At 52.0% G+C, this 15142-nt stretch overlaps 1 protein-coding gene across 3 annotated transcripts in view; it reads right to left on the bottom strand.

The window, feature by feature from the left end:
- The window catches only part of MYO18B (myosin XVIIIB), a 53315-nt gene that overhangs the window by 11244 nt on the left and 26929 nt on the right, over positions 1-15142 (bottom strand). For all 3 annotated transcript variants that reach the window (XM_058851550.1, XM_058851549.1, XM_058851551.1), the window contains 9 exons: positions 14787-14981; positions 14574-14684; positions 13779-13883; positions 11159-11305; positions 7902-8015; positions 7389-7505; positions 6603-6686; positions 5684-5821; positions 5320-5505 (listed from right to left, as the gene is read on the bottom strand). In XM_058851550.1, coding sequence (XP_058707533.1) covers positions 5320-5505; positions 5684-5821; positions 6603-6686; positions 7389-7505; positions 7902-8015; positions 11159-11305; positions 13779-13883; positions 14574-14684; positions 14787-14981 — 1197 coding nt within the window. The remainder of the gene's footprint in view (positions 1-5319; positions 5506-5683; positions 5822-6602; positions 6687-7388; positions 7506-7901; positions 8016-11158; positions 11306-13778; positions 13884-14573; positions 14685-14786; positions 14982-15142) is intronic.

The following is a 15142-nucleotide window of genomic DNA, read 5'->3' as shown; positions in this document are numbered from 1 at the left end:
CAGGCCACCTGAGGGGTAATTTGAGCGTGAGGCAGAAAATCGAGCTGACACTGCTCAACCCCACATCCCAGCTGTCCCAAATCTCATCCACGGAGACACCTCGTGTTTTTCTCCATAGCCTACAGTTGTCTCCAGGAAAGGAATAATTTTGGCAATATGATTCGATTTCAGATGGAAAAACGCTGTCTGCATATCACAAATGGACAGGGCCCATCCCAGCACCCGGCACCCAGGGAGCTGTTGGACACCTTTGACACACGTTGTTTCTATCTAAATGTAAATGCAAGAAGCTTTTCTCTTTTCACAGAGTCCCTGGGCTGAGAACTGACACCCTCACACTGGGCAGAGCTGGCTTTTTGTTTCCTCTGAGCAGAAAAAGGGGAGAAATAAAGGGGAAAATAAAACAGTTGAGAGAACTCATTGGGCAAACTGCACCACGGTTGGACCTGAGGGGCTGAAAGGAGCATCCTCTGCTCTTAAACCCCTCTTGGCACCAGAATCTCTGGCTGCTTCCACCAAACCAGTCAGACATGCACAGCAGGACCAGCCTGACCAGCTCAGAACCCCTGGCTGATGTATATTTCATCACCAATAAATAAAATATACATCCTGCCTGGTTCTGAATACATTTCCAAACCAGATTCTCCCATTCACACTGGGGGAGAGATTGCCCCAGAGCAAAGGGCTGGCTCTGCTGGTGGGTCAGAAAGCATGATTTTAGAAGGCTGAGGTTGATTTCTGCTGACAAGGAGCCTGGATTAAAGGTTTCCCCAAGACAAGGGGACAGGAGCTCACTCAGAGATGGCTGGCACTCAGCAAACCCACAGGGAGCTGCTCTCAGCTGGGCTCCTGCCCTCGCCCTGGGCTCCCAGGGAAGAGATTCTGCACATGGAAGGGGATTTCTAAACCTTCTTTTTCTTAAGAGGCATTTTTTTTTTTCTTTCCCTCAGCTAATTTTGTCTCAGAATTATTCGAGGAGAAGTTAAAAGGAGATAAACAAAGCCAGCAGTGAAATGATCCGTGGGACTCCCAAGGATTCCCAGGCCGGAGCATCCAGCACCACGTCCTTGTCACCACCTTGTATTTTTGTTTGTGGTTCTGCTGTGACAACGCCACCTTTGCTCGCTGCCATCCACCTCAAGTGAAGTGTAATCTAATTAGTCCAATTTGGGTCACTTTTCCTCGAATAGCTCAGCGTGCACCTGCGGAATTCATCCATCATTATTATTTTTAATTAAGCCGTTAACTCCCGGCTTTTCGGAAAGTTTGAAGTGACAAAATTTGCGCACTTGAAGGCTGGAGTGAGATGGGGTGAGCACCGTGTAATTGGTGTGCGAGCAGCCACCGGCGCTGATGGATTCCTGAGGAATTTACTCTTTTAATGGCAAAGCAGAATCACAACAGCCCTAATTAGCGCGTACAGCCGAGCTTTCACTCCTGGCTCCTCCATCACCCACCCTCACCTCTAAGGACCGGCTGCCTTTGATGATAATTGTCGTCACACTTCCTCAAAGACATTTGCTCTTGAAGGGAAGAGCAGCTGGAAAGACCCAGGAGCAGGCGGGGATGGGGACACAAGAGCCAGGAGACATCAGAGGTTTTGCTGGGACCCTGCTGGGAGCTGAGCGTTTGCCTCGGTGGGAGCGTGGCATTCCCAGCTGGAGGCACAAACAGCTCCCACTTCGCTTCTCAAGTTCACTGGAAGCGCCAAAAAAAAAAAAAACCCCAAAAAAAAAAAAAAACAACAAAATAAACCCAAAAAACCCCAACAAAACAAACAAAAAAACCCCCAAAATAAAAAAAAAAAGCCAAAAAAATCCCAACTGACCAACCAAAAAAAAACAAAACCAAACCCTTTAAAGTTTGCAAATGAGCAAAACCCCAAATCCTGGTGTTCAGGCTGTGTTGTGTTACACAACGTGGCTGTAGCAGGGCTGGGGTACAAAGATTTGCCAGCAAAAGAACCAGAAAAAAAAAAAAGTTATTTACACTGAGGATCTCACAAACAAAAACTTGTGAAGAGTATCTTCACACCTGTACTTCAGTTTTCTGTAAAATTAGTTAATTATTGTGCTGATGAATTTCACAGCTTCATGAAAGAAACCTGATTTTAGGACAGCACTCAGCAGCCCCTGTGATGTGCTCGGGGGTTCAGTGGGGCTGTGCTGGGTGCAGGGGGACAGGAGGAGACCCAGAGAACCCCTGGATTGTGCCTCAGCCAGCCAGGGCTTCATCCCAGCTGGATCAGCCCCTGTTTCTCCCTAGGCATTCCATCAAGGAGAAACCTGGCTCTCCAGGAGAAGAGACCTGAGGGGCTCCTGCCCATGGCTGGAGCTTGTTCCAGAGTTTTCATCCCAGAGCTCTCATCCAGATGCTTGAATTCTCTCCCATTAAATCCAAGCTGTGCAGGCAGTTCAGTCAGCAGCAGCACGGCCAGCACCATCCTTCCCTAAGAGCAGCCTCAGGAGGGAAATCCCAGACAGTGCCTTGTCCCAGGTAAAGTGACAAGCCACTCACTGTCCCACATCCCTGCTCCCAGCCCTTCTCCATCCTTCCCAGCTCCTGTTCCACCCTTCCCTGCACTGCAGCCTCACCAGGGGACACGAGCACGAGCGTCAGTGCACACACAATGGACACAGAGAGCAGGGTTTGGGTTTAAGCTCCCCAGGATTAACTCCAAGCTGGAAATCCATCCCTCACTCCTCACCATGACTCAGTGTCTGCCGTGGTCTGAGGGCACCAGGGGACTGGGGCTGGCCTGTCAAGCTCTGGGTGTCAGCACAGCAGCTGAGAAATGAGGAGCTGCTGCAGGCTGGGATCCAGATTTTATTGGAAGAGGAGCTCCAGCTCCAGGGAGGAAACCCAGGATGTGCAGCCAGAGCAAAGAGAGTCCAGCAGGGCCAAGTCCTACCCCCATCATTACCAAACATGCTTGGAAAGTGTTCAGAACCCATCCTTCTTACAAAATTCATAAGGCAGAGCCATCTGCCTGGCAGCCAGCTCTCATCCCTGCTCCTCACTGGATATTCCCTGCTGAATGGCACAAGGCTGCCTCCCAACTGCCCTAAGCTGGGTGGGAAAAGAAGGAGAGATGGAATAGACACCCAAAGCCTGGTTGGGGATGGTGGCATGGGATTTTCCAGTGCATCCACCACTGATAAATATAAGGTGGTAGAACAAAATACCTTCTGTTTTCTATATTGTATATATATGCTATATATATCTACATGTAGAGGCAGCAGCTCTGAAACAAGACAGGATTTCTTACCCAGTCTCTGCCAGAAATTTGTCCCTTCAACACTCCCCCTTTAAACCTCGACAGGGTGTGGTAAGTCCACAACCTCACCACCGTGTATTTAAATAAATTAAAAAAAAAACCTGTTAGGAGCAGAGCACGACTTAAGTAATGTCAAGTGAATAATTCACACTGGATTTATAATTGATGGGGGATTTAGCAGGAGCAGAGCCATAAGTGGCTTTCTATTAACTATTGATGCTCCCCACCAGGCTCCCGACGAGCTCGGCCGGGCTCCTCGATCACAGATCTGCCCCATGTTTTATTTAAGTGCTCCTAAGAGGACACACAGTCTGGGGGATGCCTCTGCTCCCAGGAATGTCACAGCAGTCCCTGGCTGTGGCCACGCACATGGATGCAGCTCCCAGGGAGCAATCACTGTGGAACAGCAGGGATGGGGAGGTGTGTCCAGGGGAGCCCACCCGCTCCTTTCTCCTGCAGATGTCACATAACCCCAAATATCTGAGTGTCTGGATAAACCCAGACCCCCCAGTTCTGCCTTACAAGTTCAGCTGTTTACAAGGGTTTGTGTCTTTTTTGAGGGAGGAGCCTCTAAAATCTCTTTCAGATCTCTTTGCACACTTTATTTGGGAGAGCACAAAAGTGCCAAGAAATTCCTGAACCTTCCTTCACCCGTCGTTCACATCCCCATATGAAACATTCAAAAAGCTTCTAAAAATATAGGCACAACACCAAAAACACAGCAAAAAGGACCCACCCCTATCCCAACAGCCAGAGTTCCATGTTCCAAACCCTGCCCTTTCAGCAGAGCTGCAATGAGCACCCAATATCACAGCAACCACAGCCGTGGCTCCTTCAATCCCACAGGGAAAGCAGCAGCATCAGGGAGCCCAGAATGCCCATGGCACCTCAGCAGAGCCTCTCACTCCACCATCCCATGGCTCTGCAGAGCATCAGAGACTCAGAGATCCGACCTCATTCCATGCCCAGGGGTGGCTGCTCTGGCAGCATGCAGAGCTCAGCCTGGCCCAGCAAGGACAAAGCCTGAGCGTGGTGCAGGCAGAGGATTGGGAATCATTCACACCATTCCCCTCGGGAAGGCTGGCAGCCTCGGGGCAGAATAAATCCTGAAATCTCCTTGATTGCTAACTAAAAGATTATTGATAAAATAACTGCTCCTAATTCGGCCCTGCTGCCAGCAGAGCTGCAATATCTTTCAATTACCGCTCGGGAGCGAGGCTTTCCCTTGGATTACTGGAAGAAATAACATGAAAAGAAACGCTGGGAAAGGGCTGGAAAGTGAAGGTGAATCTATTTTTGCTGCTTTCCAAACCCAGCTGGGGCTCTGCTCGCTCGGAGTGGGTTTAGCTGCTGGTTGGCTCTGTCTGAGCTGCAGCCACGGGGGTGGCTTGGCAAAGCCCAGAGCTCCAGCAGGATCTGGTGCTTGGGCTGAGCCTGGCACACCCATCCCTGTGACCAGCACTCAGGGGCTGCTGCAGGGCCATTTCCCACCCACCCTGGTTCTGCCTGACATGAGGAGAACCAGCACGAGGAGCTGCAGGAATGACCTGAGTAACTTGGAAAAACAGATCCATCTAGGATGGAAATACCTCCAAGATCACCCAGCCCAACAGTTACCCCAGCACTGCCAAGTCCAGCACTAAACCATGTCCCCAGGTGCCACATCCACACGTGAACTGCGTTTCTATGAGTGGGGAAGGCAAAGCCACCTCCTTCCCACAAAAAAACCATGAAGCAGAGCAACTGTCCAGGCTCCCAGACCAGCCATGGAGAAAAGGAACATGAGGGTCCTCAAGGACAGCTTTGGTTCAATGGTTTGAGGCTGCACAGATGCAAAGCAATTCCCTGCCCCTCCCAGAGGAGCCCGGGACCCAGGGAGTACCTGCTCTGTCCTGAGACCCAGAGCACACAAAGGACCACACAGAAAACGACTTTTCTGGGGCTCTTAGACCAACCCAGAGGTTATGAGGGGTCACCTCCAGCTGCAGCAAATCCCCCGTGGCCATGGGACCACCAAAAGCCCGGGAGGAGCACCCCCTCACCAGCTCCATGCGCCGGCGGCTGGACTCCAGCTCCCTCTGCACCAGCTCGTCCATGTCAGCCTTCATCTCCTCCATCCTCCTCTGGTAGTACCTGGTGTTCTCCTTCTCCCGAGCCTCCGACTCGGCCGCCTTCTCCAGCTCCTCTCCCATCTGGATGATGCTGTCTCGCAGGCGCAGCACCAGCACCTGGGGTGCGAGGGGAAGGTGAGGTGCTGGAAAGCTCCCTGTGAGCACTGCTGGCTGTCAGAAAGCCCCACAGGGAGGTGACAGCAGTGCCACCGACCAGCCGGGCTGCCCCAGCCCCCCACCTGTCCCTCCCAGCCCTTCCCAGGTGCTCTTTTCCCTGCAGGTGAGGAGGGGGTACCTCGAAGCGCTTCATCTGCACGGCCTGGAAGTCCAGCTGGCTCTCCAGGTCCCGGATCCGGGCTTCCTGCCGGCTGACGATGGAGCGCTCGGCCGGGCACTGCTCCAGCTGTGCCACCCTGGCCTGAGCTGCCTGCAGCTGGGAGAGCAGGGGCTGTGTCAGCACCCCCAGCCCCTCTGCTGAACCCCTCTGCTGAACCCCTCCCAGGCACTGGGGGTCTCTCCTGGCCCCTGAGGTGATGAGGCCAAGCTCTGCCCTCACTTCCCAAAGAATTCCCAGCACAGCCTGACAGCAGTGACAGCAGTGTCTCTCTCTGAATGGAGAACCTGCTGGCCAGGGACACGTGTCTGAGGCTCCTTTGCTTTTCTCTTCTCACACACTCTTTGAGGACAGCAGGCGTAAAAATTCACAGCCTTTGTGGAAAGCTGCCTGGACCAAGCTGCTTCCTCAGCTCTTACACTGAGACCTCCAAAGGAAACTGCCCTTTTAGTGATCCCAGTACAGCTCAGGTTCAGATTCTGAATTTGACCTAGAACTATGGGAATTTGTTTAATTTTATCCGGCCTATCTCCAAAGCACCACCCCCTCCGCCTCGGAGGGAGCAAGTCCCGCTTCTGATTCCTGGGCAGCTTAGCCACGCTCCAATAAAGCACTTAACTTAATGAGATTACTCATGTGTTTAAAATTAAATCCACCACTCCAGGAGGGTTGGCACAGCCACAGAGGCAAGGGGGTGCAGCCCCTGCTGGTGCCCACCCCAGGGCAGCCCCGGGGTCAGCCCATCCCAGCCACAGCTGCTCAGCAGGGGAGGAGGGAAAAGCCAGGCTGTGAATCCCAAGAACTCTGCCAGGAAAAGATTGCTCCAGCCTAAAGAGGTCCCACTCCTCAGCAGAAGTGCCACAGGCTGGGCAGGAATTACCTTCTCCTGCAGGCCCTGCTTTTCTTTCTTCACATCCTCCACCTGTGTCTGCAGCTCCCGGATTTGAGCGATGTCTGTGGCCGACTGCAGAAACAGAAAATTTGGAGTGGGAGCAGCAGGATCAGAACCAAGGGCTCGGAGCAGAGAGCTGGTTCCTGCCTGCACCTCCTGCCACTGGGACAATGAGCTGCTCCTGGACTGCCCAGAGGGAGCTTAATTCTCCCAACTCACTGCAGCTTCCCTAATTTTTGAAACAAGTATTTGTGGGTCAGGACAGAAACCAGGTAGTCACCTCTGTCCTCAGAACCCTTCCAGACACAGGTCCTGGATCCCTATCACCTCTGCAAGGGCCACCAGACTGTGAATTGTCAGCCTGGCCAGCCTGCCCCTCTCCCATGGAAGCTTTGAGGTCCCTCAGCTCCCAGGACAATCCTTTGGGAGAGCCTGACATAGTTTGGGTACAGCACTGAAAGCCCCAGGGCTGTCTGGCAGCACTTTTTCACCTCTGCATGAGAGAATGGTGAAAGGAAGAATAAAAACGACCCAGAGGGGCAGCTGTAAGATTCCACAAGAATTGGAACTAAGGGCAAAACATCCCTTGAAAGAAGACTTAAAGCTGCAGGTGAGAGGAGCTGGCTCCGTGAGCCTTCCCTTCCTCATCACAGCTTCAGTGTCCTGGGGTCCCCAGCCCCCTGTGCCCCCTCAGGAGCCACCACCTGCTCTGTGCCAGCCTGCAGGGCTTTCTGAGAGCCCTCCCAGGGGTGGAGACACTGCCCCAGCTCCTACCTGGGCGATCAGAGCCTTGTGCTTTTCCATGAGCTCGTTGAGGTCTTCCTGGTCCTCATCGATGCGTTTCAGCAGGTCTGCTCTCTCATGCTGCAGCTGGACCAGCTGCTCGTCCACCTGCAGGAGGATCCACAGGACCACTGGCTCTTGGATCCCACAGGGAAGCCACCAAATCCCCTCTGGGATGTGCTGCCAACAGCCTCCAACCCATCAGAGAGGCACAGCAGGCCACGGGATGCTGCTCCCTTGCAGGAATTCTATCCACCCGTTAAACCACCTGGGGGGCTGGTGTTTCCAAACAGTCCAGGTGATTGAGTGGATATCCTTGGAGGCTTAGTAAATACGCTCAGACATTTTGTAAATATCCTCCGTGGTGTAATTAACACTCCGAGGTGATTTATTAAACACTCTGCTAGTGGCTGATTTAGCACAGCAGCTGCTGATTGCTGCCAAACCCTCCCGAGGTGGGACTGTGCCCTCCCACCTGCCCCAGTGACACCTCCAGGAACCCACCAGGGTCTTGTTTCTGCTGAGGGTCTCCAGCTCGGTGTGCAGGTTCTCCAGCTCCTGGGCTGTTGTCTGCTGGGCTCCCTGGACCTCTGCACACTTTGCTTGACTCTCTTCCAGCTGGGAAAAGTAGCAGGGGATCATCATTAAATGAGCAGGAACCACATGCTGATGGTGCTGTCCCCGTGCCACACAGCCACCTTTATTTCCACTTCCACAGTGGAATTTTTTCTTCCCCTGCTAAAGAACACAGAATCTCCGCCTTTTAACCCCGTGCTGCTCCTCCTGGTTTACAGGACAAGCAAATCTTCCCTGGCACCTCCCAGCACAGATCCCAACACCACTGAGTACCCTGGCGAGTCCAGCAGCCTCCATGGCACATCCTCCCTCTTCCTCGATGAGGTAGAGCTGGGATCATTAATTTGCAAAATTATGTGAATTACATATAATTCCTGATTAGAGCAATTCATGATTCGGGGTTTGCAAATGGGCTTTTCACGTGGCGTAAATTGCATTTGCAAATACACGTGGAAGATCCCATTTATAAACGCTAATTTGCTCTCGGGTTTTACAGCTCAGCCATTAAGATCACAACGATTTCAATGGGCTGCAAACATCTGGAAGCTGCAGCGTCATCCTGAAAATTTCCCCCCTCCTGGATGGAGGAGTTGTTGTAGGCTGTACCTGAACATCCAGTTCCTACTCGTTGGGGTTTCTTTCTTTTCTCTACGAAAAAGAAAACTAAACCTTTCTGCTCACTGCTCCTGGTTTCCCTGTGGAGTTCCTGGGAGCAATGGGAAAAGCTGCACACCATGGTACCATGGTCAGAGTTTGAGAATTTTAGGCTGTTTTCTCAGGGTTTACTTTCTTTTTTCATCTCTCTTCCTCAAAAAAAATAAAAATAAAAGAAAAGCTGGGGAGGATCATGGAATACTAAAACTGGAGCAATCCTCAGCTCGCTTCCCTCCTGTATTTGGGGAGATTGAGACCTTTCACTAGAGGAGGAAGAACTTTCTTCCATCAGGTGAAAAAATGTCTCTGTGCTTTGCAGGGATGAGTTGAAGATGGCACTCAGATCAACTCCTGGTTTTATGGCCAAGGACTTTCCCACCTGTCCAGCTGCTCCAGAAACTGCAGCATTCACAATCAGCCCTCGGACTGGCCCCTTCCCTGCCACAATTCCCACCAAACTCCTGATAGTTCAGTCAGACAGAAAAGCATCTCCAGGACCCCTCATTAAACATCAGCTTCCAATTCACTTCGTGTAATGGAATTTTCCCACTTGGGAAGAATAAATTGAAATTCCCCCCAAAAAATGCATAATGTATGAACTGTGGAACAACATTAGTTTGCTGTGAACACCATCTGTTAAATACCTGCATAAAATGGATGCCTCAGCCTTATTAAGAAACAATGCTGCACTTCCAGCCATATGGATTTTGATTAACGGAAATGTAGCATTTTAGCAGAGTTTTTCTTCTTGTGCAGGTCTGTGGGCTGGTGGTAGGATGCATTGGCTTTTAAGAAAGTCGTCATGAATGCCATTAGAAATTGTTTCAGTTTAAAGGACAGGATAACCATGTGGCATTTTAAACACATGCAGAGTCTCAGTGTTGGTGGTGCAGCAAAAACTCCACATTCCCAAAATCCAGGCTGTTTGCTCGTCTCCAAACACAAAGGGAGCCGAGCACAAGCCACAGAGTGAGGGATCCAGGGATGCACTGAATGGAATCACAGGGAGAGAGGGGTGCAGGGAGCAGGAATCCCAGAGTCAATAGGGTTGGGAAAGACTTCCAAGGTCCATCAAATCCAACCTGTGTCCGATTCCCACCTTGTCACCCAGCCCACAGCACTTAGTGCCAAGTCCAATCCTTCCAGGGATGGGGACTCCAAACCTCCCTGGGCAGCCCCTTCCAAGGCCTGATCACCCTTTCCATGAGGAAATTCCTCCTGATGTCCAACCTGACCCTCCCCTGGCACAGTTTGATGCTGTTCCCTCTCCTCCTGTTCCTGTTCCCTGGGAGCAGAGCCTGACCCCCCCGGCTGTCCCCTCCTGTCAGGGAGTTGTGCAGAGCCAGGAGGTCCCCCCTGAGCCTCCTTTTCTCCAGGCTGAGCCCCTTTCCCAGCTCCCTCAGCTGCTCTCCCTATGACTTTACTCTCTAGAGTAAAGATCTATTTCCCCAGCTCTGTTCCCCAGGTGAACTGGGCAACGGGCTGGACACTATGGGATGGATTCAGGATGGGCAGAGGAAGCACCTCAGCATCGGTGTAGGTCCCTCAGATCAGCACATGGAAGGGACCTGAGGGCAGGACCCTGCCACTTATCCCTCCCCCCAGGGACTGGGAAAAAACAGGGGCAGTGCAACCTCTCCAGCCCCAAAATGGGATTTGGGAAACACTGAGGGATTAACGAAGTGTAGCACTACAGCACTGGGTCAATAATATTCAACAACAGTTGAAGAGTTAGTGAGTGCAAAAAATGGCCATCCCCTGCCCTGGACATCCAGGTGATGGACACAGGCACGGACACACCGCTGGCTCCATCAGACCCAGCTCACCTTCCCCTTCTCCCTCAGCACAGCTGGGAACAGCTGCTTCTCACAGCTGTTATTTATGCACAACGACCCTCCCAATTATACTTGGATGTTGCTGGAATTGCTCGTGCCTCCAGATTTGTTTGTTTCCAGGGGAAATGTGCAGAACAGATTAATTCCCGAGTGGTTTCAGAGGACCAGCATCTTCAACCGAGCCCCTGCTTGGCACTTGGGAATGGCCCACAACGGGATGGACAGCCCTGTGGCAGGGCACCCCATGGGACTAAGAGCTCACCCTGGGACCAGGGATGTCCCCAGTGTGGTGACACAAGCTGGCACAGAGCTGGAGCCGCTCCCCAGGTCACTCAACACCGCTGAGCCCGGGGCTGCCTGCGCTCAAATCCCCCCCAGATCCCTCTCCCGCTTTCAGCATCCCTATGGCAACGCCGCCCCAGCCCGGCCGTAGGAGACACACAGAAACGCGCCAAACAGAAGGTAATTAACAGGAAATAAAAATGAAAATAAAAGGGAAACCCACTTTCACCAGCGCTGGCTTAATTACAGGGAGATGCTCCTTCCCGGGTGACCCCGCCCGGGTGTCAGCGCTCAGTCAAAGCGGGGGAGCTGGGAATGGTCTGGGGATGGGAATGGGAATGGTCTGGGGATGGGAATGGTCTGGGGATGGGAATGGTCCGGGGATGGGAATGGTCCCCGCAGCTCCCTCCCTACCTGTTTGCGCAGGTGCTCCAGCTCCTGGGCGCTGCCTGCGGGCTGTGCCGGGGCCGGCAGCAGCAGCTGAACATCGGCCAGGAGGGCTCGGGTCCTCCGCAGGTCCCGCCGCAGCCGCTTCTCCACGTCGAAGTCGCGGTGGCCGATCTGGGGAGGGGACAGGGGGTGTCTGAGCTCTGCTGCTCCCTGGAACCCCTATCAGACCCTTCTGACCCACCCCAAAGCGCCCCCCACGCAATTTAGGGATATTTTGGTCAGCTGCACCAGAGCACTGAGTGTAGAGGCGAGTTGTTCCTTCAACACTTCCAGGGTGTTCCGTATTTTTCCCCACCAAAGAGCTGCTCCTCTGGAAACATTTGCCCACCCCTGGTCTCCATCAGCCACATCCTCCCCAGTGACCACCCCTGTGGCCAGAGGGACAGCCTGGCCCCACAGCTGCAAGGAGTACCTTAAAAAACGCACCCTCAATGCTCCCAACCTGGAGAGAGGGAGAGAGCAACCATGGTTACAGGGATAAAGGAATTAGAAAACAACCAAATAAACAGGGATGTTGTTTCAGCGCTTGATTTCAGCATAACTGAAGTATAAGAACGTTTTCCATTTAGGTTGTTTTCCACGGTTCTCATTTCAAACCCCTTCCTTCTCCTATTTTCCGTTCACTGGCTAAAATCAACTGTGTGGATTTGACCTTGTAGCCTGGTTTAGAGCTGGCTGGAATTTGCTGGAACAAGAAATCACTGGCATCTCCATTTCCTTGATTAGTTTTCTGGGTTGGCTGCTTTCTTCCCATTTTTTAATGAACTGTCCTCTGCAAAGCAGAGGGTGTTTGCAGCACCACCACTGCTGTCCTCCTGCCATCCCTCCAGCTGGATCCTGCACACTGCCCACATCATTTTCCTGTTGCTCAGGGTCTGTCCACGACCACAGGGGATAAATTTGGTGCCATGGCTGGAACCAGCTGCCCCCTCCCACCACTGCAGCCCAGGATTTTTAAGCGACAAAGGCAGGATTTGATTTAATAGCTGCTGCCAAACTGTGGTTTTGCATGGCCCCATCTCCCCTTCCCTTACACCAGGACCGCCCTTGGCAGGCTGGGGGCTCTCCTGGAGGGACAAGGGGCCTTTCCTCCTGAGCCCCCCCAGCTCCTGCTGCCCCCTCATCCATCTCAGCTCCCCTCCACCCACATGTTGGATTGTTGTAATAATCCCCTGCTTTGATACAGCATTATTTATTGTGACAGTTCCCAAAACATTTTTTAAGCCAGGAGCAGGAGGGTTGTGTTGGATAAGACACATTTTGTGTCTACTTGAAATATGCCCCCCATTCCAGGGCTGCAAAGATCCCAGATTTATCCCATTTAATGAGCACACGGGACTGCCAGGGCTGCTGGAATGGTGAAATCCAGCTCGTGCCAACAGCCAGAGGACACAGGGCTTCGTTTCTGTGCCAGGGTGGGTGGCACTGGGACAAGGCAGCTTGAGGGTGGGCAGGAGGCATCAGGACAGATCCTCCATGTGGGAATTCCGAGCACAAAAACTTCTCAAAATCTCATGTGTGTAGGCCCAAACACAAAAATAAACAAGAAGTTCAACCTAAAACCTTAGAAAAAGCTTCCACATTTAGAAACCGTAAGCAAAAATGTAAGTTTATAATTTAAATTAAAAAAAACAACATGAAACTAAGTAGTAAAATTTTTTAAGGTTTTAAAATGAAAATATAAAAAGAGTTATAAAAATAATAAAATAAATAAAAATAATAAATAATAAATGAAATAAATAACAAATAAAATAATAAGTAATAAATACTAAACTATAAATAATAAAATAGAATAGAACAGAATAAAATAACATAAAATAAGTAAAAACTAAATAATAAATAATAAAATAAAATAATAAAAAGTTTAAAGTATAGCAAGTAGTTTTGCATGTCATTATATGATTAGTTTTAAAAGTCCACCTTACAACAAAAACATATGAAACAAAACAATTAAGTATTAGAATAAAAATAAAAACATTCTTTTGTAGCAGTAATTTATTAGCTAATTAACCTTTAAGAAACCTTGTAACCTACAGTCTTGTAGCCACTAACCACAAACATCTAGAAAATATAATAAAAATGTTCTCACTCCTTCATAAGACTAAAAAAAAAAAAATAAATAAATGCTGACTGAATAGGAGCAGAACTGGGTGTGCTCTTTTTTCAGTTGCTGCCACAGACTCATCAGAGAGGGAAAAAGGATTTGTTCACCAAATGTGCTCGGGATATAATTCCTCTGTGATGAGCAGGATTGGATAAACTGCTTTTCTAGGCAGCTGGATGCACTCCAGGGCTAGACCTGGCTAGTTTGACTCTCATGAAACACCAGGAGGAAGAAGATGCCTCCCCCTGCTTGGGTAATTCTCCTGTGCATAAGGGAACACTTCCCCTCTGCAGGTCCTTAGTGGCTCCTGTGTGATCCCTGCAGTCCCAGCACCTCTAGATCCCAGTGCCTGGGTGGCATCTGGGGGAGATGAGGGACCGAGCCCCACGAGCAGCTGCACGTGCACCAACACCAGGCTGCTGCTCTGGCTGCTCTTGTTATCCCCACTCCTGGTTTCAGGGCAGGGCACTGGCCCCTTACCTGCTCACACAAGGTGCCAATGAGCCCTTCCAGGTCCTGCTTCTCGTGCAGCACCATCTGCTTCTGCTCGTGCTCCTGCTCCAGCTGCATCTCCAGCTGCCGGAGCTGTGGGGGAGAAACCCAGCCACGGTCAGTGCCCAGCCACCCCTCCAAGTCCCAGCAGGGCAGGGCCATTGCCACAGTGGGGGTTTGGCATTCCAAATGCCATTTCTACATTTCCAAATCCCATTTCTCCATTTCCAAATGCCATTTCTCCACTTGGAGAGGGAGTGCACCGAGGTCTCTGCAGCCAGCACTGGGGACCACAGATGGGCCATGTCCTACCCCTGGCAGTGCCAGTGCAGCAGAGAGGGAGCAGTCCAGGGACCTGCAGGACATTTGGGACAGGATGGGCTATTTGAAGCACACCCAGTCATGCCCTGCAGCTCTGGCATTCGTGTTTGCACCCATCAACCTCATTGGTAGCCTCGAGGAAAGGGGATTTCTTGCAAATCATCCCCAAACACAAAGCCCTGGAGATGGTGCCCTTGGTGTGACTCTGGTGCTACTGGGAGCAGTGAATCCATGTGCTGCATCAGACACAGACCCAAACAGCCCCTCCAGCATGCCAGGGGCTCACTCCTGACCCAAAGCCTGATCTGCACCCCCAAGGCTGTGACTGAGGGTCTCGCTGGGGTGATGGTGGGACAGCAGCACCCTGCACTTCCCTGAGAACATGGACCCCTGGAAGGGCTCCTGGGGATGTGGGGAGCTTTGGCGAGCACCCAGCATCAAACCCACCCAGGCAGGACCTACCCTCTTCTGGCAGGACTTCTGTGTGTCCTCCAGCTCCTCATCCTTGTCCTCCAGCTCCTTCTGGTGGATCTGCTTCATCCGCTCAATCTCCAGCTCCAGCCTCTCGTGGGCCTGAAACACCCAGAGATGATGCACAGCCCCGAGGGAATGAGGATGGTGCTGGCCTGGGCTCGATGTGCCCAGTGGGGACAGACTCCCCCAGCCCCACATTACCTGCTCCAGGTGATCAACAGCTGCCGTTTGCCGCTCCAGCTCCTTCTTCTGCTCAGCGGCGCTGCCCTCCAGGTCCCAGAGTTTCTTCTTGAGCGCGGGCACCGTGTCCGTGGCCCCGGGGCCGCTGAGCTCCTGCACTCGCCCGGCCAGCACGGCCACCTGCTGCTCCAGCCTGGCCACCTCGGCCTCCTTGTGCTGGGCAGAGCCCGGACACTCACACCCCGCTCTCAGAACCCACTGCATTTCCAAACCCCCTGGAGCAGCAGCTGGGGCTGGGCAGCCCCCGCCCCACACCGAGAGCACCATCCCCACCTTCCCCTCTTGATCTTGACCTCACCTTCCCACTCCCCTGGGGT

Source organism: Poecile atricapillus, chromosome 16, assembly GCF_030490865.1.
Source record: "Poecile atricapillus isolate bPoeAtr1 chromosome 16, bPoeAtr1.hap1, whole genome shotgun sequence".
NCBI classification, from domain to species: Eukaryota; Metazoa; Chordata; class Aves; order Passeriformes; family Paridae; genus Poecile; species Poecile atricapillus.
This window is presented reverse-complemented; position numbering and strand designations above follow the sequence as displayed.